This window comes from Scophthalmus maximus, chromosome 1 (assembly GCF_022379125.1).
Source record: "Scophthalmus maximus strain ysfricsl-2021 chromosome 1, ASM2237912v1, whole genome shotgun sequence".
Taxonomy (NCBI): Eukaryota; Metazoa; Chordata; class Actinopteri; order Pleuronectiformes; family Scophthalmidae; genus Scophthalmus; species Scophthalmus maximus.
In genome coordinates, this window is record NC_061515.1 from 11,307,560 (window position 1) to 11,332,692 (window position 25,133).

Sequence of the window (25,133 nt, forward strand, 5' to 3'; positions counted from 1 at the left end):
TTGACAAAGTGGATTGCTGACAAAAATGTTATGAAACCCATGAGGGAGTATTTGGATTATAGTTTTCCTTCATCATTATCAGCCTCAAATCCTCCTTTTTAACTCTAAGACTTTAATTTTAATTACTCCACGCAGGCTTCAGTGAGCTGAAGACTGGGAGGGGCTGTATCCATTTGGAGAGAAAGAGGGGGAGTCTGCGAAGAACAGACATAACCAGAGGAAAGGAAAGAAAGAAGGAGAATACAGAAAGTAAGAAACCGAGTTTAAAGTAAAATAAAGCGAATGCGGACAACAGGAGTGCCTTGTTCAACACTACCAACAGAGCTACAGGCACATTTTATTTCACTAGGTACATGGCAGCAAAATTGCAAATATGCTGTTTAAACCACAGCCGGTCGAGCGGGATTGGAGAGGCCAGTCTGTAATGATGGTGAGTGCTCAAAACTTGTTGTAAAAAACAAAGGGATTTCTAATTCTTTCCCAAATCACTGCCTAAAGTACATTTTGATTACAATTTCTGCAGGTTCTCCTGAAGACAAATTCTTTCTCCTTACCTTTTTTTCTTTACTGCAGAATTAAATCTATATTTTATAGTCATTTAAAAAAAAATAAAGCAGGAGGTAAATATGCATTTATGTGTTGGGATTGCCACAAATGCCATATACTCCCACCCAGGGGTGTAGCACCACATTCTGGGCCCTATACATAAGCAGTCTCTGTGCCCTCTGTGTTTTTTTAAAAATACATGGTTCAAAATACATAGAAAAAAACTTTTTTGGGCCCTGGGTAGTCTGTCCCCCTTTACCCCCCAGTGCTACGCCCGTGCTCCCACCTGTATTTTCTTCTGGGTTTTTTTATTGTTTTTTTTATTATCTTCCTTTATCTTCCTCACAAATATATTATTTGAATGACCTAAACATGTCCCACTGGAGCCGGAATCGAGAAAAACTATACGCTAAATACCTAACACGTTCGCAGCTATGTTCTCTTGTACCTTTAGCGCCAATGAGACTCAAATGATTACCCCCAGGTATTGCCAACCTGTACAGAACACAGACAGCTGCTCTGCGGGATCTAATAACACTTTACTGACCACTGGTCCACTGGGAATCCAGTTGAAACAAGATCTGGAGATAAAAAATGAAACAACGAAGATGTTTCATTCTCCCAGAGGACTCTCTCTTTCTCTCTCCCTCTTTTTCACTAATGTCCTAGTGCTATCTCTATCTCTCTCTCCACATTGGCCATTTTAATCCGGCTCCCGGAGCTCAGAAGATGCACAACACACAGACAAAGGGAGAAACACACATACTGTAGTTCTGCAGAAGTTAAAACACACACATGCGCACACACACACACACGCGCACGCACGCACACGTACACGCACACGCACACGCACACACACACACACACACACACACACACACACACACACACACAGAGAGACAAGGAAAAAAGGAGGAAGCACATACAAAAGAGAAAAGCACTCTTTCTCACACACACACACACACACACACACACACATGGGTGTATATATATACAGACACAGTGGGCCCTATTTCAGGATGCTGTCAGCAGGGGGACAGAGGCTAGAGGAAACACAGGATGAATTCTCCTCTGCCTCATTCCATCACGCTGCCATGACACCCCTATTTACCTCCCCCATCTATCTCCACACTGACTGTCTACCACCTTGTCTTGCCTGTGTGTGTAGCTGTTAGTGTGTGTGTCCTAGGATGTGGCTGAGTGTGTGCTGCATGCGTGGGTATGTCTGCTCACGTGCCGGCTTAAGTGTAACGGCACATTCACAGTGATGGAGTGAGGTGAGGTGGACACTGTATATTGTGCTCAACGGTGCTGGAACATGCTGTGCAGCCCATCAGGGTTTGACAGAATCACTGTGTTTTTGTTTAGATGGTTGAAATACTGGCACTCGCTCTCACGGGGGAGACTCAGGAAGTTTATTCTACAAAGTTCACAGTGGTGCCAATCCCGAAGATTCCTGGGCAATCTCTGCGACTGATTCCCCCGTAACTCGGTTTCAGGGCCTGACATGCATTCTTCTCTCCCCCTGTCGTCACACGATGGCTTTGCCTCACACCCCATATGTCCTCCTGCAACGATGAGAGAGTCACTCTCATTGAGGGGAACCAAAGTATTCTATCCAATTCCCCAACCTCATTTTGTCTCTGAGAGAAACTGTCCCTTACTTTATATCTCCCACACATGTCCACCTGGGCACACACACACACACACACACACACACACACACACACACACACACACACACACACACACACACACACACACACACACACACACACACAAATGGTGCCTGCTATCCTACTACTCCCCAAGGCTATCGTCATGCATTTTCACTTCATACAATGTTTTTTTGTCGTTTGTTTGTTCTCCTCGGCCTCCAATGATCTATGACCTCAAAAAAAGAGAAAGAACACACAGTGAGGGCAAATAAAATTCATATTAGCAGAACAGACCTGGAGTATTGAGCTGTCCAGTGGCTTTATCCCTCACTAAAATGCTAGCAAACCAAAATTTCTGCTCTTAGACATACAGTACAGTATACATTTGCAATCTAACTCTGTTTTATGCAAAGTAACCTAAAGCTGAATGAGCGTGATCTCTAAAATTGACCTTACTCCAAAAGCCAGATGTCATCAACTCCAATTAACCATTAGATCCCTTTATGATACAAGTCTTCATATTTGTTGAGGATTAAAATAATACAGTAGCACCGCACATTATTACACAATTAGTGTGAAGTGAAGCATCGATGAAGTAAAGATAAAACATTTTCTTCCTGTTGATACACAGAAATGTCTCCCTAAAACATGATGAATGATTGAAAACCAAGTCTGCTCAAGGGTGACTATATTTTCCGCATTAAATATTCATTAACATGTGATGTTCAAATACCCCAAGGGACATTCTATATGTATGAATTTTGAAAAGTGCTTACTTTCTGTAATGTGGTTTAGGATGTAATTCCTGCTGAGTCTGCAGAAGTTTATTTGATTAAAGTCAGTGTACGAACTCAGTTCATAATATACACACTGTTCGTCGTGACAGTAAGCACTACGGGGTGACAAATTGCTGCTCATATGACAAGGCTTACACGAGGGTCTATTCATGTGTTTGCATGTGTGGGCACAGTGGTGGGAGTACCAGATTAGTGGTGGCTACTGGCAAGAAATACCTTTTCAATCCCCGTCTCTGTATTAGTCAGTAGTTGAAGTCTGTATTTTATTCATGTGTGTGTGCACATGTGTGTGTGTGTGTGTGTGTGTGTGTGTGTGTGTGTTTGACAGTCTGCTGATGGGCTAACACCTTTTTTCCAGACAGCCCACCCTCCTGCATTGTCTGGACGGAGCAATGGAGTCCTCCTCAGCATGGTAAACAATGCACACCTTGACAAAGGCAGCCACTCACACCAACCACATGCACAAGCACAATGCTACTCACAAGCCTTATTTAACAAATGACTTTGTTACATGTTGGCCCAAAGCAGTAGCTTAGTATTCCCGAGGCAAGGTCAGGAAATTGTACTGAACGATACAAACACAACAGTGAAGTCAGCCCGTAAGGCTCCATCCAGTAGTCCGACCCCGCCAGCCGTCCCAGAAGCTACGAAAAGCTCCATCGGGGGCCCGTGCATTGTGCTTAAGGGTGGTTAGTTATATTCAGAAGCAATTATAAGGATTCCATAGTGTCAAGATTTCCCTCTGGCTCTGCAAATATTTCTTGTATGACAACTATTGAACAACATTTATTTTGCTTGAAGAGCTTATTAGTTGCACTACTTGGACGTCCCTATTTAAATTTGAATATATAAGCTGCAGAGGAGGAAGATTAGAAAAAACAGGCAGCAGCACAGTGAGAGCAAGAGGAAAATAGAAATGATGTACAAATAGATGGAACAGTGCAAAGATATTAAACCATTAAGTTTCGTAAACTAAGTAATCCGAAGACATATTTCTGAGCTGTTGAGGTGAGTATGCACTGTAGGCAAAAGGAATTTCCTTGAAACAACTTCTCATTTTTAATATATATATATAAATATAGAAATGTGATCATATCCATCTCAGAATTCATTTATTGAGATGATTTACTCAGACACCAGTGTTTCTTCCGAGAACAAGCTCTTCGTTACACATACGTTTCCAGGAGCCTTCCTGGAACTTAACACTCGCGAATCAGTTATTTTACAGGAAACTATACTCAACTACAGAACCCTTGAAATAAATTGTCACCTAAAATGTTGATAGAGAGAAGGAGACACCACTGACACTGTGAGAGAGCTGTTCATTTCCCTTCAAATGGATTCATATAGACCTACAGGATGTTGACAAACTGTCTCCTTGCTATAAAAAAATAACATGTCAATCACTGTCAAGGTCAAACACACATTACTCGGTACAGTTACCAGCGCTGAGCAGCAGAGATAGCAAGTTCAACACACACTTCCTGTAAACATGTATTAATACATAAGTGTGCGTGCTTGGATGTCTGCATGTGTGTCTGTATGAGGATGTGAGGATAATGTAATTATGGACCAGATACAGCGGGTTACTGAGGTTAATATCCTGCATGCACTCTGCTCTTCTCCGGACACCGTAATTGCTTTAAGCACATTAGGAACTTTATTGACTGTGATGGCCTTTTAAGACATTACATTTCTGCTGCTTAGTGTCAGACAGGAGTCGTCCAGCCCTTCTTACTGTCTCTGGCTCCCTGTTGCCCCGTTTTTCTTCCTCTCCCTCCCTCCCAGGTTGCCCCCTGCTCGCACTGTCACTCTCTCCTCTCTGCATCCGTCTCCCTGCCTGTATCAGTTTAATTGAAAGCTCCCTAAATATGATGAGATTTGTACAGCGCCTCATCCGTAGAAGCGGCCTGATGAGGTTTGATTGACAGGTGATTAACTCCTCTTAACCCACAGAATCATCTGTCCTCGGTGGAACAGTTGCACTAATGACACATTTTAAAGGCTTCTTGATGTGTCAAATTCTGGAGCGGAGCTCTGGAGAGAGAGAGCTTCCAACAAACTCCGTCGTAAATGTGCAACTCCCTCACTCCTCTTTCTCTCTGCTGAGATCAATCCTCTCAACACCCTCTCGGTAAATCTCTGGGTTTTCACTCAACTAGACCTCTTAATGAGGATGGAGGTGAATGGAAGGAGTTATTAAAAAGTCCTCACATTTTCTCCTGGGACTGCTAAAGAGGAATTATATGCAACCAAGTGCACTTACAGTCCTAGTTTTTGTGTAATTTCACATTTCTTTTGCCATTAATCCACATCCTTCCGCATTCATGACAGGAATGGGAAATTATCTCTGGCCCAGAAAGAATTTGGTGTTCCTTTTCTTATTTTATGGATCTGCTGGAAGATTTTCATCAAGAGCTTCAGGTGAAAAAAAGATTACAGATTGGAGGGGTGGAAGGAGGGGAAGAGAGGCAGAGGGAAAGTGATGGGGAGGAGAGAAGCGAAGGAGCGATGTCACAGCTGACAGGGAGTGGAGCCCAGCAATAAGTACAGCAGATATAGCCAATGTGCAGAGATAAATGATGTAATATCTGCATGGATCAATGTCTGTACTGTCCCTCTAAAAGGGGCCCTCTCTGTAAATCACATTACCATCCCTCCAAGTACATGTGCGCACACACACACCAATACATGCCTTCGCACCACATACACACACACGAATTCACACACGGCCATCTTAATTGGTAAGAATTAAGATGTATGGCTGTAACGTCTCCGAGTTCTTCAGACCACTATGTAAATGTCTTCCACCAGCTGTCCTGTCCCATCACTCTGCGGATGGTGGGAGGAGGCAGGGAGGAAATCAATTTGTTGAGATAGCACTATCCAGCTAATGAGAAATCAAGTGGCTTGACTTTTCACATGAATCCCAGCATGTCCACTCATATTATGAAACCAAGATGTCATTAGTTGCACTTAGTGTGACTAATAGTCCAACACACGTCCGTGTTCTGTGCCTGTGCTGATAGTCCCACCTTGTGGCAAATTAAGTCATTACATGAGAAAGGGACTAAAGACAGAGTTGGCAAGGGAACACCTCCCAATGCAATACAACATCTGAATGAAAACCGAATTTAAAAACTCATGATGCCCACTTTAACAAAAATTTGTGGTTGATCCCACAGGAAATACTTCCAGCTCCAGTTTTGTCTCATGTATAATAATAATAATAATGATAATAATAATAACACAATTTTAAATCAGATTTTAGTGGTTATTTCTATCCAGAATTAAACCTGCATTATCTCTCTAATTGGAATATACATTTCCTTTTGGACCCAATGTTATTTTTAATTGACGATTCATGAATGAATGTTTGTACTGTATCTCAGAAGCAACTCTCCCTTGTATCGGACAGCTGCCAAAAGCAGAGGTACATGGAGGTATGACTGTGCATAGAGAGAAAATTGCATACATATGAATACTTCAGGAAATGTACGCAAATGTCAACATGGGCTGATGATGACTCAGAATCATAACACCATGCTTTTCTTTTTTCAGTGATGCATCAGCAATTCAGGCAGTGATTAATTGTCTTCTTCATGTTTTCTTTTTCAATCACCATAATATGAGAAATTAATGAAATTGTCTCTGGAATTATGATTTCTTGTATTCACAGAACAAAAGACAGCAGATAACAAAATGTGGCTTGGAGAAAATATGCCACTAGACTAAGTTTCTACACCCATGTTAGCCACTTTGTGAAGCTGTGACTTCTCAGAACATTTGAAATGTTTCACAGAGATATAATGTGCATTTGCGCAAAAAAAAGTTACAGCTGTGGTAATATTTGGTTTATATGTAAGTAAAATGTTGTCTTCCCCTGCAGCGACCACCACTGCTCAGCATGAGCCCGACTGTGGTGGTGAATGCCGCCTCGCCTGGCGGGATTCATCCTCTGAGGATTATGAATGACGGTATAAAGATCCCATTCAGTAGCTGTTTTAATCTCCCGTAGGCCTAGGGGTAGGCTACATTCACATTATGCGATAACTGATATTAACACAGTAGCTGTAATGTGTGTGTTCACTGACCGCGATTGATTCGGGCCTAACACTGTCTCACACTGAGCAGTTTCATGATCACAGCACTTTGGTGCTGATACATTGAAGTTCTGCTTATTTATAATGACCAAAGCAAATATCTGCTCTAGTGAAAGTTTAAGTGTTTTGAAAGGTGAAACAGCAGTATTGTGTACATTGTGCACTCATATGACCTCTGTCAGTTTTCACTTCAGGAGCCACGTACAGTAATGTATGTGAAGGAGAAAGAGCCACGTCCTGCCTGTGGCTGCCGAGCATATTTGTCTGTGAGACATATGCCCATATATGGCTTATTAGCATGTGTCTCACAGTGATGATGTCACCAACCATCGTAGGGGCCACCCTTTGACTTGTAGGAGCGTATGGACACAGTGGGTGTGTCCTCCTCCAGGCCATAAAGATGCAGGACATGCAGTTAGTAGTGGGTGTGGCCACAAGAGAGACAGGCAGACAGGCAAACAGACAGACAGGTCATAGCACATGAATTGAAACAAAAGTTTGAGGAAGAAGCATGTTGCCTGACGATCACTACATCCAGACACAGAGCTGAAGGGGGCAACTTTGCACGTTGACTCAAGTTCCAGGTCGTACGAAAAAAGAGCCAGGATAGAAAAACATTAGCAGCTGTTCCAGAGCATCAGCATTACAGCACTGCAAGATCGACAGGGAGAGGGAGCAGGCAACAGAGGAAGACGCAGAGAGAAAGAGAGAGAGGGGGCAGAAGACCAGAAGACAGAGGAGAGGCTGCTTTTGTTCAAACGTGCTGCTGATCACTCTGAGAGGCTTCCTTTGTCCACACCATGGGGAAGTCAGGTGAGTGGAACTTAGTGATCTGTGACTGAACTTAGCAGCCGGTGAACCTGTGAGTGCCTCAGTGTATCTGCTTGTGTTTGTGAGCTTTGGTAACTTAACAAGCAGGACGGAGAACACCCGGAACTGCAAATCAAATTTCAGTTTTCTTTTGTATTCCTCCTCACTATATTCTTTCCCTCGTCAGAGGTGGTTTCCAGTAAGATGCATGGCTTTGTTTTTACTCTGACTCATCCTGCAGCATGCTGAGTAAATGCTGGCAGCACTGGTGTTTGTATTGTTTCTGTGTGACCGTTTTGAATGTGCCTATTGTGTGCGAGCACTCGAGAGATTGTAGGACTTATGAAAAGGCCAGTGAGTGATAGGCACCAGGCAGAGGGGGGTAGGGGTAGGGGGGGCCGATGGGGATGACGTTTACTACTCTGCATCCATCATGTGTCATTGAGCGAAAACTCACCCCCTTTGCTGGTACAGTCTGTCGGTGGCGCGACGCGAAACTCAGATTTCAGCTCAGGTTTTGTTCTCTGTTCACGTGTGTGTGTGTGTGTGTGTGTGTGTGTATGTGTCTTCATGTTGCCCCATCATGTCTCCTTTGTCAGATTTGTCTCACCCCTCTGCCTCTGTCCTCTGTGTCCTCTCAGCCTCGAAGCAGTTTGCTCAGGAGGTCCTGCAGTGCCACAATGAGTACAGGGGGAAGCACCAGGCTCCACCGCTGAAGCTGAGCCACAAGTTGAGCAGAGAGGCTGCCCGGTGGGTTAATGCACACACAGACTAAATTAGAAAACCTAATTAGCAGGGAGCGCTGAGCCCACCAGTCACTGTCAAACGCTCTGGGTAACAGTCACAGCTCCAGTCCTGCCTGTCAAATGCAATAGTAACAAAATATCAAGGATCTTTGGTTTATTTTTATCGTGATAAGAGGCTATGGTGACAATTCGTCGCCAATAATTGCAGCTACGCTGACATCTCTTTCAAATGAGCTTTTAATGAGACTTAATTTCCAGACTGTGTGTCTCATTAGCTCCAAATAAACTCAAAAGAAGTTATTGCGAAATCTGTTTATTGCTGCCCAGGAAGGATAGAGGCAGCTGTCTTGCATAATCTGGATTATCATGTCCATTTCCGGGAGAATGTTTGATTGTGCAAACAACATCTAGTTTTATGGTACTTGATGTGAAACTGTACACTAAGATTCAAAGCACAATGATTTCCATATTTGGGGGAAATAAATATTTGTTCTTCACTTTTTAATGTACTGAAAGAGAAGAGACCTAAAGCTACAGTATGTACTAACATTACTGATAAAAAATCTGCCCCTCTGTTGATGAGGACTCTTTAAATTAATCTTTTTATAAGAGTAATAATAAAGTTTATCTTTATAGCACTTTCCAAAACATAGACACAAGGTGCTTTACAAGTTAAAACAATAAAGAACTGAAGGCAAACAAGACGAAACGATCAAAAGGCGTTAGAAGATCGCACATTGGTCAACATTAGAGCAGAAAAATAAGGGGGGAAATGTTACAGTTGAGAAGGGTGAAAACAAAACAAAATAGTAAGTAAGATCAGGGGGAAACGTTTTTAAAAACTTGAAATGATTGAATTTACATTGAATGATTGAATTTGAATTACAAAATCAGAATCCAAGTCCTGAGAAAGCACGTTTATATGAATGTGTCTTTAAGAGAGATTTAAAAGAGGATAAAGAGTTCGCCAGACGGTTCTTATCAGGGAGATGGTTCAAAAGAGAGGAGGCCCTTACAGAAAAGGTTTGGTCACCCTTGACCCTAAGTACGTTTACCTGTACCTCTACAGCACATACTGCAGTTTGAATTGTGTATGTTCTCTTTATCTCGGAGGTGTGAAGAAGTGTGAAGAAGTGATGAGCTGTAGAAGAGCGTATTCTGGTAATCTGCCCATTGACTTTTTTTCATCTCTGTCCATAGTTATGCTGAAAGTCTGGCCAGCACGAGGATCCTGAAACACAGTGTGGAATCCAGTAGAGGGAGTTGTGGAGAGAATCTGGCATGGGCATCCTATGACCAATCAGGTACATACGCACTTACCTACCACCTAGTATAAATGCTTATTGCTCGTCCTTTGTCACACACTTAGCCAGACTTAAACCCTGAGGTACTTGTGTGTATGCAGGACATACATGCAACAGCATGTAATAAATCCCATCCCTCAGTATAAATGCTAATTTAATCTGTGGGGCTTAAAGAAGATGCTCTATGCTGACTTTCCCACCCTGCAAGTGAACAGCTGGGATCTATTTCCCGTCTACTTCGAACTATATGCGAGACCTCAGACACCATGACTCACAGCAGAACTATGTCAACACGGGACTGTGTGATTCAGAACAGTGTGCTGCATTGGGTGGGGAAAAAAGCGCAGCACTGGAGATAGCGTGAAACCAAATGGGATTTGTAGCTGCGGGGTGCAATGGTCTTACCTTGTTGGTCACTATGATTTAATGTGTACGACGCACGACTGGCTTGATTGTCGTTTAAGTTGAGGCTGTCTGCTTTGTCCTGTGGCCGCGCAGGGAAGGATGTGGCAGACCGCTGGTATGAAGAAGTCAAACAGTACAATTTCAGCCGCCCTGGATTCTCTTCTGGAACTGGTGAGATTCTCACCTCTGTCCGCCTGTCTCACTTCCTTTTATGTATCAGTCGGAGGCAACCTTGACCGGCCACAGGGGAGATCCCAGTCCTGCAAAGGCCCAGTCTTCCTCAAGTCCTCCAGATGGTTTCCAACAGTCTCAGGCTCCAGTGTACATGAGTCCCTCTTGATGACACATGAAGTTGATCATTCATCGCATTGATTCACACTGATTCATGTAAAGTTGCCTGAAAGATAAAGAGAGCAATGAAGCGTAGAGGGAGTACAAAGAGTTTGGAAAATGTTGAGTTAGAGACAAATTAAGATTCTTTCATCTATAAATATTTAGAGGAAAACTTAAGTCTGGGCGCACTCAGCTTCAACTTTGTCCTAACAGTTTCTAACTCACTCACACTCCATCTTCTGCTGCCTTCACCGTCTTTCACGTCTTTCCTTTTTCTCTCGTCACTATCTACATCTACAGGCCATTTCACAGCAATGGTGTGGAAGAGCAGTAAAAAGCTGGGTGTGGGTAAGGCCACTGCATCGGACGGCTCTTCCTTCGTGGTAGCGAGATACTTCCCAGCTGGGAACATCACCAACCAGGGACACTTTGAAAACAACATTCTGCCGGCGAAAACCACTCCATAAAGATGACAAGATCCCCAAGACTTGACTCAAGCCGAAAGGCGTTTATTCCTTTCTCACAGAGGGATGTTATCTGCCTGCACTGCTGTGGAGAACACTCAGGAGAGCACCAATTTCTTGCCCAGTACAAACCAAGATTACAGTCTGGTACGAAATGCGCTTGGGCATTGAGTTAAGTGTATGATACAGCATTTGAAATGAAGTGGTACTCTTTGACATTGCTAACAACATGTGCAGTGACCATGTAGGTTGTGTAAACTCGATGGTCATTTACACTGGCTGTGACAGTATTTCATTAATTCATTCCAGTACTTTTACATTTTATTACACATTTAAATATACCATGATCTCACATCTGTGTCTGTGTAAGAATGCAAACTAATTCAGTCAAAATGCAGAGAACTCACGTTTACATGTGGAGTCATTGTAATTTGAAGCTGATGACTCAACCTTCTTGGTATGTGTTTGTGATTTTGCCACTTGTCAAAACAACCCCCCCATGCCCATCCGAAGGTGTGTATTTTTTTACTCTAATCAATTTTGTACAATAAATTGACATTTGTCCATGCATGTAACTGAAGACTGAAAAGCAGAAGAAAAGTTTTGTATGCTTCTTTTTTTTTTCTTTTTTCAATGTATGGCACAGAGTTTGATGGCAAAGTACACCCCTTCCATGGAAAATGAACATTTTGGACAAAGTAAGCATTTACACAGAGGAATGAGCATGTTTTTCGAAAGTCCAAGATTTTCCGATACTAATACAGCAGTGCAAGGTATTTCTTTAATATCTGCAGACTGTCTCTGCAAAACAATGAAAGAATTATATATGTAATTGTAATCTCAACAGTGCAGCCTGTTTTTTCCAAAAAGTGTCATTACTACAAAATATGTTTATAAGCCCATATTTCACACAGTCTACACTTAAACAGCATGTCATGAAAAGCTTTGCACATCTCTGCTACTGTATAAATTACAAGTATTCTGTATATTCCCATATATTTCGAATTTGGGATATAGATGAAAAAAGAGGCCTTTTAGCTTTGAGCAGTAACAAAAACAATAATTCGAACTATGTTGTTATCAATAATTTGAGAGTAATTTCATTTATTTTACAAATGTTGTTTCGCTTTAACCTTAAACGTAACATTTTATATGCTTAATATATTTTACACTTATGCATAAGATAAAATAAAATTATTCTAAACATTTACTTTTGGAATTCGGACACTTGTACTCTAGTCTAAACTCTGAAAACAGAGTTTTTAAAAAAAGGATTAAATGTATTGCAGGCCTAGTGAATTTGCATAAAGTTAAAATGTGCTACACCTAATGTTCAAACTATCTGCAATCTTGTCAGTAAAATCAGTATCATGGTTCAGCCACAGCCCACGTTGGAACAGACTTTATTTAGCAGATATTGGGGATGCAACATACAGTAGCAGCGATACAGATGAGTCAGTGGCATTTAGGCTTTATAGGCTGAAAGAAGAGGGGCTGGATTCAAATTGGTCTCCACTCACATGGTAAGCTCCTGTAAGGAAAAGTAAAGACGGATTAGACATAGAAAGAGAAAAAATAAATAATGAAAAATTCAAATTCAGATGATGAGAAAATCATTGCTGCTTTTCTTTTTGAAAACTAGAATATGTGTCTTCCGTTGTACAACACATGAGACAGTCTAGGATATGTTACACTGCCTAAAATAAACTAAACTGTCTGGGAATTACAGGATGTGTTTTTACTCTCAGCCAACATTTACCAGTGATACTAAACAACTCCAGCAGTTATCTCACTGCGAGTTATTTGCTGCCATCTAGTGGCCAGAAAGCATCACTGGTGTCCACACGAAAGTGGAGGTCGCTCAGTTACCGGGGAGAAATTGTACTTGAAATTGTCCTTTGCTATTCTTCTCTACCACCCCGCTACCCCACCATTCCCCAACTCGACAATGCACTCCCCCCTAACTCGCTATGACTCATTAATTCTTTCTTTTTTTCACCAGCTTCCCTCCTTCTACTTTCTTACTCTCTCCCTGTCTTGCCCCCTCCTTCCCCCTCCTTCCTCCTCACCATGATAGCATTCACAATGTCATTCTTGTTATGTTTCAGCGCACGGACGGCCTTGGCTCGTGACACATTGGCCTGAGCCATCACCAGCTCAATGTCTCTCTGCTCCAGACCTCCCTCATCCACCTGACGTATTGGAGGAAAGAAAGAGATAAAGGATTAGAAAACAGAATCAAATATTGTAAAGAGGACTGCAGCAACTATACTGAAGTAAGTGTGATACATAGGTGTTAGGGGTCACAGCACCTCCTCTTCCTCCTCTTCGCTCTCTTCCTTGATGGTGAGGCTGGGTGGGATCGGTGGGGCCAAGGGGGAAGACGTCACAGGCACCTTGAATTTCTCAGCAGCTGCTTTGTGAGCCTGCTGAGACAGGTCCTCAATCTGAGAGGAGCGGAGAGGGATGAGAAGACACATGTACTGTAGGTTAAGGAAAGACAGAAAGAAAGACAGAAAGAAAGAAAGACTTACCTTTGCCTCTCCAAATACAATGTATATGTCTGACGCAGGGCTTTTGAATACATCTGGTCTGCTGATGACAAACAAGATACTCTTGGACTTCCTTATGGTGATTCTGGTCACACCATGGACTGGCTTTAGACCCAGTTTAGACATGGCCTGCATACACACACAGCAGCGGGTAGAGTGAGAAGTAAAGACAAAAATGCAATCAAAAAATGAAATACTGGTGTCATAATGTGTGTCCAATGTTTGCTCAGTCTCTATTTGCGAATGTCCATATTCACACTTGCACACTGACAAGTATGGTAACTAAGTATGGTGGACACCCTCAAAGGTGGCAGGGTGGAAAGGTGAAAAAGGGGATTGACCACCAATGTATTTTCAAATAATGGAAAGTGGTATAACTCTAATGTCACACGGCGCAGAAGGCACAAACAAGGAAGTAAATGTTCATTTTAAGTCAAGCCACCAAAGCAAAAGACAGATATTTTGGCGGGCAACTAAATTGTGGTCACATTAATTGTTTGTGTTTGATTTGGGACAACAGTCAGAATCTACGCACCTCGCCAGGGAGTATATTGTATTCATAGTCAAATGTACTATAGTACATGAGTGTGCTGACTGAGGTGCCCGGCAATTTGAGACACAGTCATTATCTTTGACCACTTTATTCATGTGCAGCCTGTAATCTGACCTTGCGAGCCTTCTTCTCACTGCGACTCTGTTTCGGTCTGTTCAGCCCTTCATCTGCAGAGGAGAGAGACTGAAGGAAAAAGTGAATACCAGTTAATTTATTATTTTACAGTATAATTTTTTATATATATATATATTTCTGTTTTGCTAATTTACCATACGCCTCTTTTGCTGATATTATCGAAAATAAGATAAAGGTTTCTATTTATTATATTTATTTATAGCAACAGGAGAAACGTGTATTAAGTTCATGAAAAATTCAAGATTGTAAAACTTAATCAATTAAAAATTGGCAACTTTCGGGCCACGCTGTTTCTGCATATTTGTGACATTGGTGTGTCAAAATCTTGATGCTATAAAGTTTAACATGTGATGGATTTTACTCATTTTTCATACAAGCAGGATGGACAGACTCACCCGGTGCTCTGATGGTCTCAGTGGCTCTGGCCCCTCTAACTCAGGCACTGACCCCTCACTCTCAGACTCATTACAGGAAGCCATGATGGAACCTACACAAACACATACATAACACATACAAAATATACATGTATGTGAGGTGAATCATATTCTTGTTGCCATGGCCGTCACCATAGAAGAAGTAATGAGGTTATTAGTAAGTCTATCTCATTCGTGCAATGTTGATGAATCAGCACCATGGAATTGAATTAGCCAATGGAAAATGAATCCTCATCCAATGGGATCTTACATGGTTTGATAGGAAAAGCATAAAGAAAGCATATCTATAATTTAAACATTGAATTATATGAAGTAGAGAATTTATGTATCTTGCATTGTTATCTGTTAGAAAAAAACAGGTTAGGACATTCTGACCTGTATTATGAATTCATATTCAAACGCATCTAAGTGTAACATGGAGTAATAGCAATCGCAGATGTACACTCCGCCCTTCTCTCATGACCTGAGAGACGGGTGGAGTGTACAACAGAGAGCAAAAAAATATTTAGGGGATTTCTGTGTTCGGGATCATTGAAAAAACTCACAATTGTTTTTGAAGGATATGTCGATCTCTTCGGAAATCTTGTGGCCGTGGCTGATGGGACAGCCAGACTGTCTGTTGGTCATTTGGTGGGCAGAGACAGGCTGTATTTCCCGTTGGTTGGATGGACCAGACTCATTCTGCAACAATCCATTTCTGATTCTTGCGACTCCTCTGGGCTGGGATCTGAGACCATGTCGAGGTAGTCCGCCATCATCCTCACTGTCTGTCTCCTCCTCAGCCAGACTGGGACCTTCCAGAGGACACATTAAAGGATTGTATTTTAACAAACACTAAAACCAACAGACCAGGGGAATACAGTGCACATTCTAACTTACAAGGCACTCTCACTTCTACCAACTCTTCTCAGCTTTTATTTTGTTGTTTTATGACTTATATTGTTTTTAACTTGCCATAATTTCTGTACTCACCTCTGCACCTGTCTTGTGTGCTCCATGTGCAACCTTTCTTGGTTTGTATGTGAGACTGATTGTTGAGATTAGGCAAAGTATGCATATAGGACTGAGACTGGAGACGAGAATTAGGGTCTTGAACACATGCTGATTCTTGAGTCCCTGACACAGGTGAAGATGATTCCTGGGTTGGCCGGGACAGGCTTAACTGCATAGCAGTGGAGAATGAGGGTGAAGAGACATTTGTGGCAGATGTAGCTGATGTAGAAAGGACAATAGTGATCTCTTGGGGGTTGCTGTTGTTGGGGGGAAATTTGGAATTGGGGGCTTGCAGTGTTGTAGGGGAGGTAGAGCAAAGGGTAGGAGTGGTGTGACACATCGGTAGTGGAGACTGATGCTGGGCTGAGGGCACAGGTTGGGATTCCTGCACAGGTGTGGAAAGATCATCCTCTGGCTCTGTTGGGCCACAAGGTAGAGGGGAAGAGGAGGAATCTGGAGAGGCTGAGGAAGGACGTGGAGTTGGGCAGCATGATACTGTATCCTCGGTAAGTGGTCTGTGTCCAGTAACTACGTTGTTGTCATTAATGTCTACTGTAATTCCTCTCTGACTATCAGATAGTGGTCTGTTATCAAGCACTTCCTGTTTCTCTTGTAATTCTTGGTTCAATGCCACCACAACATTGAGGTTCTCTGGAGTATGTGTGGTTGAATTGCAGTATCCATAGCTAGGACCTCTGACATGAGGACTGGGACTGTTATCTCCCTGCATCGGTGAACCAGATTCTGCGCTGTCGGTCCGATCTGTCTTAGTTTTAGCATGGTCTGTGGTACCTTTAGACAGGCCATCTGCTGTGGTATTTAATGGATCATCATTCTTTGGTTCATCAACAGATTCAGGGCTGGAGTCAGCCTGACTGGCTCTCTGTGATACCCTATGTTTGTTCTGCCTCCCTCTCCTACCTTTCTTAGCAGCAGTTGGTTTATCTGTGCAAAGTTCCACCTTCGGGGCGTGACATGAAACGTGCTCTGGTCTATTCTGTACAGGAGAGGTTCTCCTTTCAGTTTTGTTCATCTTATCTTTCCCTTCACCTCTCCCTTCCCCCTTTTCTTCCTCATTTTCTACCCCTGAGTTACAAACAACACATTGCTGTCCTCTGAAGAAATCTTCAGTCTTTGGCTCATCAAAAAGTTTGTCAGTGACTTCTCCTTTTTTTTGGCCTTCAGTCTGAGGTTTCAAAATCTCCAGTTCTGAGAGAGAAAGATTATTTTCCACCTTGCCTTTACCAGCTCTACTTTGTCTGGATTCGTTAGATTTACATTTAGGAGTAAAGGAGCCAAAGGATCCATGCGGCAAAGAAAATGCCGGATTACTCTCTGGAGTGATTGTCTGACACTTTTGATGAGCATGACAATTATTTGGCGAACCAAAGTGTTGGTTTGTTGCTGCTGGGCCCACGTGAGCTTTAACAACAGAATCACCTTTCTTTGAGGATGGTGCGTGTTTTGTGTCTGCTGTTTGGTTAATAGAGCTGTCTATTGATTCTTGCTCCTCATCAGCAATTGTGACAGAAACCTGAGGTGGTATCTCTTCAAGTGGAATATTAGACGCAGACTCTCTAACACTGACACTCAAACTCTGGGATCTCACTTCCTCTGATAGAGCATTCAAACTGCCGCACATGGTACTTTCCAAGGAATCAAAGGCAGAGTCATTATTATTGTTAGAATTCTTCCAAGTGTCTTGTATTTTTGTTTCTGTGTTATCGCCATCGTTGTCTGTATTTAGATTACTGACATCGTCCTCTGGGAATCTTGAGCTTCCATCCTCTCCCCCTCCTGCTTCTGAGATCTCCTCAATGGACTTCCAACAGGCCAAGTTGGACTCAGAAGCTACCTCTTCCAACAATTCCTCATCTGCCATTTGGTCCCTCTTTCCACACAGACTGTTATTATCTTCCTCATCCACAACAGAACCCAAATCATTGTGATAACTTTTATACACTTCACTGGTCATGTTGGGAACCACAGCCATCTGTGTGCTTTGGCCGGCTGTGTCGCACATGAGCAGACTCTCTGCCTCTAAGTCATAGCTCTTCTCCAGAGACTGTCCTGCTCCCCAGATACCAAACTCAGCCCCTGAACCTAATCCCAGGCTTAACCCTAAACCCAACCTTTCACCACACCACATTCCAGATCCAGGATCCATGTCCCTGCTTGTGTCCGTTTCTGAGTTTTCCCTTTTGGGTGAAATGGCAATCGGGTAGTGTGGAGATCCAACAGCTCCCAGCACCCCCTCATCAGTACTCAGGGTATTTTCCCTCAGGTTCTCCTGGGCAGAGTCACCGGTGCAGTGTTCAGGGGTGAGGGCAATATTGTCAGCAAGTTCTGAGATGACAGATACTGGGATGTTACTGGGGTTGGGACTGGGGTCCTTTGGACAGGACAAAAGGAGAACACCCTTATTTAAGTCATTGGTGGCGGTGGCCATATTAATAGAAGGACCGGAATCAGTATTTCTACACTCTGCAGTCATGGACTCAGCTGGGGCATTCCCATTCTTCTGGTCAAGTTCAATGTCAGATTCCCTCTGAATGATGGGTCTATACATGGCCTCTGCCCCTCTGGGCACATCAGATTTATTGGAAAAAGACTTTGATAATACTAGTCTAGTCGCTCCAACAGTCCTGTGGCTTTCTGGACGATAATGACGAGGCTTGATGAGCAATTTGAAAGAGTCCCTTTCTGGTTCTTCTGTGGACTTTTCCCCTGAATAATCATTGCTCTGTTTTAAATCAGCATCTTTCATCTGGGGACTTTCCTCAGCCAATTCTTCCAGAGGAACTGGACTGTTAAGCTCTGTTGTCTCTTGTGTTGTGGATGGGGCAGATGGAGGGGAGGTGGGGAAGTCATCAGCAGGGTCAGGAGGAGTATGAATGACAACAGGAGTGGTGGAGGGGTTAGCATGAGGGCTGTCTGTTTCCTCAAGTGGGTTGAAAGTGCTGGAGGACTCTGGTTGACAAGAAATTGCTTCTGACGGACAAGATAGTTTCTGGTGATCCATTGTTACCTCTGTGCTCACTGTTTCAATGGTAGATTCTAGATCAGGGCCTGACTGAGGTCCACAGGTTTTAGGTTCCAGAGGTTTGAGTTTTATATTGTTGTCCAGGGTGTGGGCAGCAATGGCTTCAGAAAGACAACTGGCTTTGGGATGATCCACTATTTTGTCTTTGCTCAGTTGTCTTTGCAGAGGTTCACTTGGACCTGTTCCGGTGGTAGATGCCTGTTCAGTTTTTGTTTGTATGTCAGTGGGATTGAGTGGATCCACTGATGTGGGTTCTAGTGATTGTGCATGCCTCTCAGTGCTGTACAGACGTTCGTCTTCCTCCCCATTATAGGAGGCAGAATCTAAGGAGTCATCTGTATCGTCTTGAAAACAGAAAGATTCATCCAACCCCTCATTGATAGATGTCTCTGAAAGTGAATGAAGAAACGATGCTGAACTGTCCTCATCTGTAGGATCCCCTACTGCCTTGCTTTTAAACTCATCATTATCTTCCTGCACCTTCTCTTCCACCTCTTCCACCACTTTCACCTCCACTTTAGCTTCCTCACCTTCCTCATCATGGTCATCATTGGCCTCGTCTTCATTATTTTCATTACCGTCAGCAGCATCATTGGTATTGCCATCACCATCACCATCACCATCACCATCAAAATCATAATCATCATCCTCTTCATCATCATCATCATCATCATCATCATCATCATCATCTTCAACATCTGCCTCCTCTTCTCCTGCTGCATACGCATCAACATCCTTTCCTTCATCTCGTTCATGAACCTCTCCTATTTCATTCTCTTCCTCTGTGGGGAAAAGGGTGATTTCCATTGAATCAGCCTTAAAGATGAGGCTAGTGTGAAGGGGAAAGGAAATGAGGGAGGCAGGGATCATCCTTTCCTCCTCTGGGATATCATCAGCACAGGCGGCCTGGGAGAGTATGAAAGAACTGGGGCCGAGCCTATCAAAGGCTCCAGAACAGAAGGCATCCAGGGGAGTAAGTGGTGAGTCAGGGCTGAGGCTAGATGAGGCCATGGTCATGTCAGGAGTCAAGGCAGGTTGTGGATGGTCTTCCATCTGTCCATAATGTTCCTCTGACATACATGCCTCCAGTTGCAGTTTTAGACCCATCTGCATGGGTCTAGAGTACTCTATTCTCCCTGAACCAGTCTCTTCCAGTGGGCAGAGTGAGCTTTCAGATTCTCCTCCCTCCTCCTGGGAGTCACTGCTATGGCTGCTACTGCTCCTTAGCGGGGATGTATTCTCAGTCACCCAGCATGGACGACAACTTTCTCTTGGAATCTTGATCTCCTCTTCCTTTGGAGCCTCTTCCTCCTCGAGGATCACTGTCCCTGTTATACTTATCCGTGAATTCATGACAAGACCCTCGGGACGGAATGGGCAGAAGTCTGCCTTTTCCTCCTCCCGTTCTGGTCCCAATTGTCCCTTTTCCTCCCCAACTTCATCTCCAATTTCTGACAAGGAGCTCACAAAGCTAGCAGGGGCCTCCTGTGCTTCTTCTGTAAGGAGCAGATTAGGAGAAGTGGAGGGTGAGGTGGAAGATGTGTAAGAGGAGGTCCAGCTACCCCCCTCTGCTGTGATATAAGAGCCAGAGGGAGAAGTGAGGGGGGAACAGAGGTCCTCACTGTCTGAGGGAGAACCAGGGGAGAGCGGGCAGGCTGGAGAGCCAGGATATGAATGATGTTTAAGGTGCAAAGATCGAGAAGCCATCTTGATCGGGGTGGAGGGGGCAGTATAATATAGGTCCGGGTCCATAGATGAGGGCATACCCACCCGTAGAGGGTCAACCACATAAGATGGTTCAGAAAAGGACAAAGCAACTGGACAGGAAGGCTCAGAAGAAGAGATAGAAGGCACTTCATTTTGAGAGAAGGTTTGACCCTCTTCCTGGTTGTCTATCAAACTGTCATCAGTTGTGACAGGCTCTGAGGAGGATGAAGAAGGGAATAGAGGTTCGTGAAAAGGGATTGGTTGTTTGGTTGGGGGCTGCAGAGGGTCTTTCTTCTGATCATGTTTTTTTTCAGGGCTTTTGTCTTGGCTTTCCTCTTTGCTGGTTTCCAGCTGGGTTTCTTTTGCTTGTGTCTGAGGATCTGAGAAGCTTGGGATAGCTGGCAAAGGGATAATCAGAACATTTTGTTCAACATGAGGTTTCCTTTTCTGGATCTCTGTTGTTTTGAGAAGTGTCTCTTGACCCATCACCACCCTTGTTTCAATGGTTTGTGGCTCTTGGTAGTCACTCTCCACCTCAGAACCAGTCAGGACCTAGGAATAACATATTGTACATACATGTTAAAATATTCCAGCAGATCTTCTAAAGAATTGCAAATATGTTCATATAGACAAAACACAAACCTTGATTCTCTCCATCTTAACAGGAACATGGCGGCCACATGGTCCATGACCACCTAATTTTCCAGACAATCTTGGCGTAGAGGTGTTGCGATGGTCAGAGCCTTCAGGCTGAGGTCTTGTAGTTCCAGAAGAGCTAGTTGATGCATGAAATAATCGCGGACCAAATGGAGAGGTGCATGCTGGGAGTAGCTTCTGAGGAGTACTGGGAGAAGGGCTGGAACCACTATCACTAGGAGAAGAGCCACTGTCACTAGGAGAAGAGCCACTGTCACTAGGGGTAGAGTCAGTAGACAGATGTCTGGTCATGTCTGAAAATAAAGAGAAGGAGCAGTTGAAATAACGAGGCAAATAGATACTTTTGACGAATATATATGTAATGTCTCTCCTTTTCTTTCTGCATCAAGATGGACAATTGCACAATTGGCCAGAGGCGAAAGGAACTCTTATTGGATTACAGCCTCCTTTGTCCTTTTGCGCTTCTAAATCAAGCTTCCTAACTGTCACCAGGAATAGAGAATTCATAAAATGACAGGGTGAAGGAATGAAATTGGGTCAGGGGTGCACTGAGGGAGTCTTGTTGATTTGCTTCAGTTCCAAATATCTTGTCGAATTGATTACCAGAACACGACACTATACATTCACTGAAATATCTCTGGATGATGTGATTTAAGCCTCTTTCTCTAGGCTGTAACACAAAGGGAGGGAACAGGATCTTAATTTTCTTTCTTATCTGGGCCATTGCCACGATGACCTCAGTCCACATGCTAATTGGCCATTATAACACACAAGTGCCTGGTGCCAGCCACAAACACACACTCACATACACATTTGCTCTACCAGGAACCGATATATATCACTTACTAATCCACTCTGCTCTCCAGCAGTACCTTTGTCTCACTCCTTCAGAATTTTTCTCTAAATCCTTAATATTTAATCCTCTCCTCAAACCTGCTTCATATGTGAACATTCACATACAGTAGAAGCCTCTCCTTGTTGCCCTTTCAGATGTGAATATACTGCCATCTCCCACTCCCATGTAAACTCCTTTGCCTCATCTCCCTCACTGCTCTTCTGCCCTGCCTGCGATGGCGGTGGATGCAAGCATCAGCACTAAGCAGCCCTGTCTGATCACTGCCCCAATAACAAGCTCTAGGTGTGTTTGTGTGTGTGTGTGTGCTGAGTCATGCCACTAATCAGAGAGATGCTCAGTAAATGATGCACAAAATCCATCTCCTGCACCCAACATACATATTTAGTACTGTACAATATGATAAGAATAGGTATTTACAATGTGTTTGTTTCCTCTTGTAGGACCTAATAAAAAGGCATCTGTTTACCCTTTACTTGGAGAAAATCAAGCAAAACTAAATATATATTGATCACATTTAAAAAATATTGTATCTTCTCCCCTTATATGCTATGAATTATAATCAAAAGTGAAAGGGATCTGCTGTTGCTAAGCTTCTAAATAATGTCTGATGTCTGTTAGCATACAGTAACTGGCGGCCTCTGTCTCTTAGCCACAGACTCAGTGCTGCAGATATCTGTGGATGTCTGCCTCTCTTTGCTCAGCCTCAGAGTCTCCTCTGGGGGAACACAGTGAAACTGAGCACCAGGCTTGCTGTAGCAGGAGTAGGCCGGAGCAAGCTGAGCAGATTGGAGCTGCGTCACAGAGGCTGCAGCGCTGTCAGCCCCAAACGGGGAGACTCTTTTTCAGCTACTGCTCAGGCTGAACATGAAAAAGAGACACCCCAACCGACTCATATGCTTCTTTGTCTTTCTCCATCTGTCCTTCCTCTTATTAGTCATCATCACGTCTCTAACCTCTGATTATTCCCATCAACTATGTGCCAGAATACTGTACAAGTTGTGTAGAGGATGAGACAATTATCTCTTGTCCCCCTTCTGCCAAGATTCAGGCTAGGGAAGCTTAAAATAATTTCAAGCCTAAGAACAGATCAGGACAAAGATTCATTCAAACCAGTAATGTATCTTAAAACCTGCCACCAACGGAGATGAGGCAGGGAACTGTCTTAACTATCGGTTATCCATCATAATTTCAGGTGTTTACAATAATATACACTGTACTCACAGAAGCCAAGTAATGCAGTAATTGTCACTTTGCTCCAGTGAGGACATTTTCACTGACCGTTTGTGCCTAACAAATTAAGGCAACATTAATAAAATCCTGACCCTCCCAATCTCTCATCTGCACTGATCTAACCTTACTGTACCTATTCCCATGGCTCTCTCTACCTTACCGCTTATTTACTTTCCAAACTTCAGATACATTGCAACAACACCAGGTATTAATTGACAATATTTTTTGAAATAGTTGGAAATATAAAAGACAGAGGCTGATTCTTGTGCGGTTGTGTTTATGTGCTCTGCCATGCTGCTGTGTCATGTTCCTGCTGAGGCTGGGGGAAGGGAGGAGCTACTCTGTAGTTTCCTTACAGCTTGCAAAACTGATGGAGAGATGGGGGAGTGGATGGGGTTGCACTGGGGGCTTTAAGGGGGACAGGGGTAAGGAGGCCAGGGTTAGAGGTGGAGGGGAGACAGGGCTGGGATTCGTACGACAGGGAGATTCAAACTGAGATATAATGGGATATTGTTTGTTAGTTGGGATTTCGTTTTGAGGAGTGCATAGAGGTGCAGTGGGAGTTGACAGCTTTGGGGTGGGGGCATTGGACAGGCAGCTAATAGCTGGGAGCTGGAGGGGGAAACCACATGCGGTTTACAGTAAGGAGGCTCACATGCAGCTGAATCACAGTTTACAGTACTCATTGCATATGTCTACATACATACAGTCTGAGAATGAACAGGTTCAAACTGGCAGTTCCCCACATGGCAGTTTTTAAGCAGAATATGTCGTATACTTCCAGTGGTCCAGAGGTATACATGGGCCAAGCTCTCTATCCTGCTAACTCTCCCCTTTCTCCCCTCCTGCCCCAAACAATTTAACCCAATCTACCTTCGCCACACAACAGCTCTTTCACGCTTTCCAATGGTGTCCTAGTCTCTGTGTTCGATCATAGTTCTATCTGCTCAGTTCTCCCTTGTCCATCCGCAACCCCAGATGTCCTACCTGGTCCGGGGAGCCCTGTCTCCTCCGCTCCCTGCTCTGGATGCTTGTCAGCAGGGACAGATCTGTGAGTGCTCTCCCCCGGCATGCTGCTTGCTGGCTGTCTTTGGCTCTGATGCAACAATAAACCACACAGCCGGAACAGGCAAGGTGAACGGGGAGAGGGAGTGAGAGAGGGAGAGTGAGAGGGAGAAAGCAGAGAAGAAGAGGAGGTGTGGGGGGTAGGGGTGGGGGGGACTGAATGCTCAGCGACCCAACATTCAGAGCTTCCCTGCAGGCTGCAGCACGTGTCTATCTGTGTGTGTGTGTGTGTGTGTGTGTGTGTGTGTGTGTGTGTGTGTGTGTGTGTGTGTGTGTGTGTATAAAGCAGTATAATGAGACAGACAGAGACAGAATGAAGGAGAGGGAGAGATGGGGTGTATGCTGGTCTGTCTCTGTGGTGCAGCACAGTGATGCTGCTGTTGTGGGCGTGTGTTTTTACAGCCTCATGATCCAGTTCATCTAAATGTGTGTGTGTGTGTGTGTGTGTGTGTGTGTGTGTGTGTATAAAATCTGAGAGAGAGCTGCAGTATTCTCTCTTGATGCCTAATTCCTGCTTCCCTCCCTCCTCCCTTTATCTCTCTCCCTTTTCTCTGCCCCACCTCTTTCTCTCCCAGCCAAGCAATGACTGGATGGTGGGAGATGATGTCAGCAGATTTCCACTGCTCAGCCAGTGCTGCCCTCAACCTTGGAGGATATTAAAGGTACTGCAAAAACAAGAGGATGATAGGACAATCAGGAGGATGAGACGGATTCAAGGAAAACAAAACTAACAGGGGAAAGG

General features: G+C 43.7%; 2 protein-coding genes across 2 annotated transcripts; one reads left to right on the plus strand and one right to left on the minus strand.

The window, feature by feature from the left end:
- Positions 1–7,511: 7,511 nt before the first annotated feature.
- glipr2l (GLI pathogenesis-related 2, like) lies at positions 7,512–11,746 on the plus strand. The gene is made up of 5 exons (XM_035618490.2): positions 7,512–7,917; positions 8,556–8,664; positions 9,861–9,964; positions 10,463–10,540; positions 11,003–11,746. Exons 1-5 carry the CDS (start codon positions 7,905–7,907, stop codon positions 11,167–11,169), a joined length of 471 nt encoding a protein of 156 aa, XP_035474383.1. The 5' UTR covers positions 7,512–7,904; the 3' UTR covers positions 11,170–11,746.
- An 806-nt stretch (positions 11,747–12,552) lies between these two features.
- Positions 12,553–24,633, minus strand: nacad (NAC alpha domain containing). Its single transcript, XM_035618074.2, has 10 exons — positions 24,314–24,633; positions 21,226–21,533; positions 15,813–21,135; positions 15,386–15,634; positions 14,802–14,893; positions 14,386–14,454; positions 13,701–13,847; positions 13,479–13,613; positions 13,236–13,358; positions 12,553–12,697 (listed from the first exon to the last, which is right to left on the minus strand). Exons 1-10 carry the CDS (start codon positions 24,396–24,398, stop codon positions 12,683–12,685), a joined length of 6,546 nt encoding a protein of 2,181 aa, XP_035473967.2. The 5' UTR covers positions 24,399–24,633; the 3' UTR covers positions 12,553–12,682.
- Between the last annotated feature and the right edge of the window lie 500 nt (positions 24,634–25,133).

Excerpts from the sequence above, each read along its gene's own strand:
- nacad (XM_035618074.2), bottom strand. The coding sequence starts at position 24,398 with ATGCCGGGGGAGAGCACTCACAGATCTGTCCCTGCTGACAAGCATCCA. Across the intron at positions 14,455-14,801 it reads TGAGACCATCAGAGCACCGG|TCTCTCTCCTCTGCAGATGA; the intron begins GTGAGTCTGTCC and ends TTTTTCCTTCAG. Across the intron at positions 13,614-13,700 it reads TTGTATTTGGAGAGGCAAAG|ATTGAGGACCTGTCTCAGCA; the intron begins GTAAGTCTTTCT and ends CGCTCCTCTCAG.
- glipr2l (XM_035618490.2), top strand. Across the intron at positions 8,665-9,860 it reads TTGAGCAGAGAGGCTGCCCG|TTATGCTGAAAGTCTGGCCA; the intron begins GTGGGTTAATGC and ends CTCTGTCCATAG. Across the intron at positions 10,541-11,002 it reads TGGATTCTCTTCTGGAACTG|GCCATTTCACAGCAATGGTG; the intron begins GTGAGATTCTCA and ends CTACATCTACAG.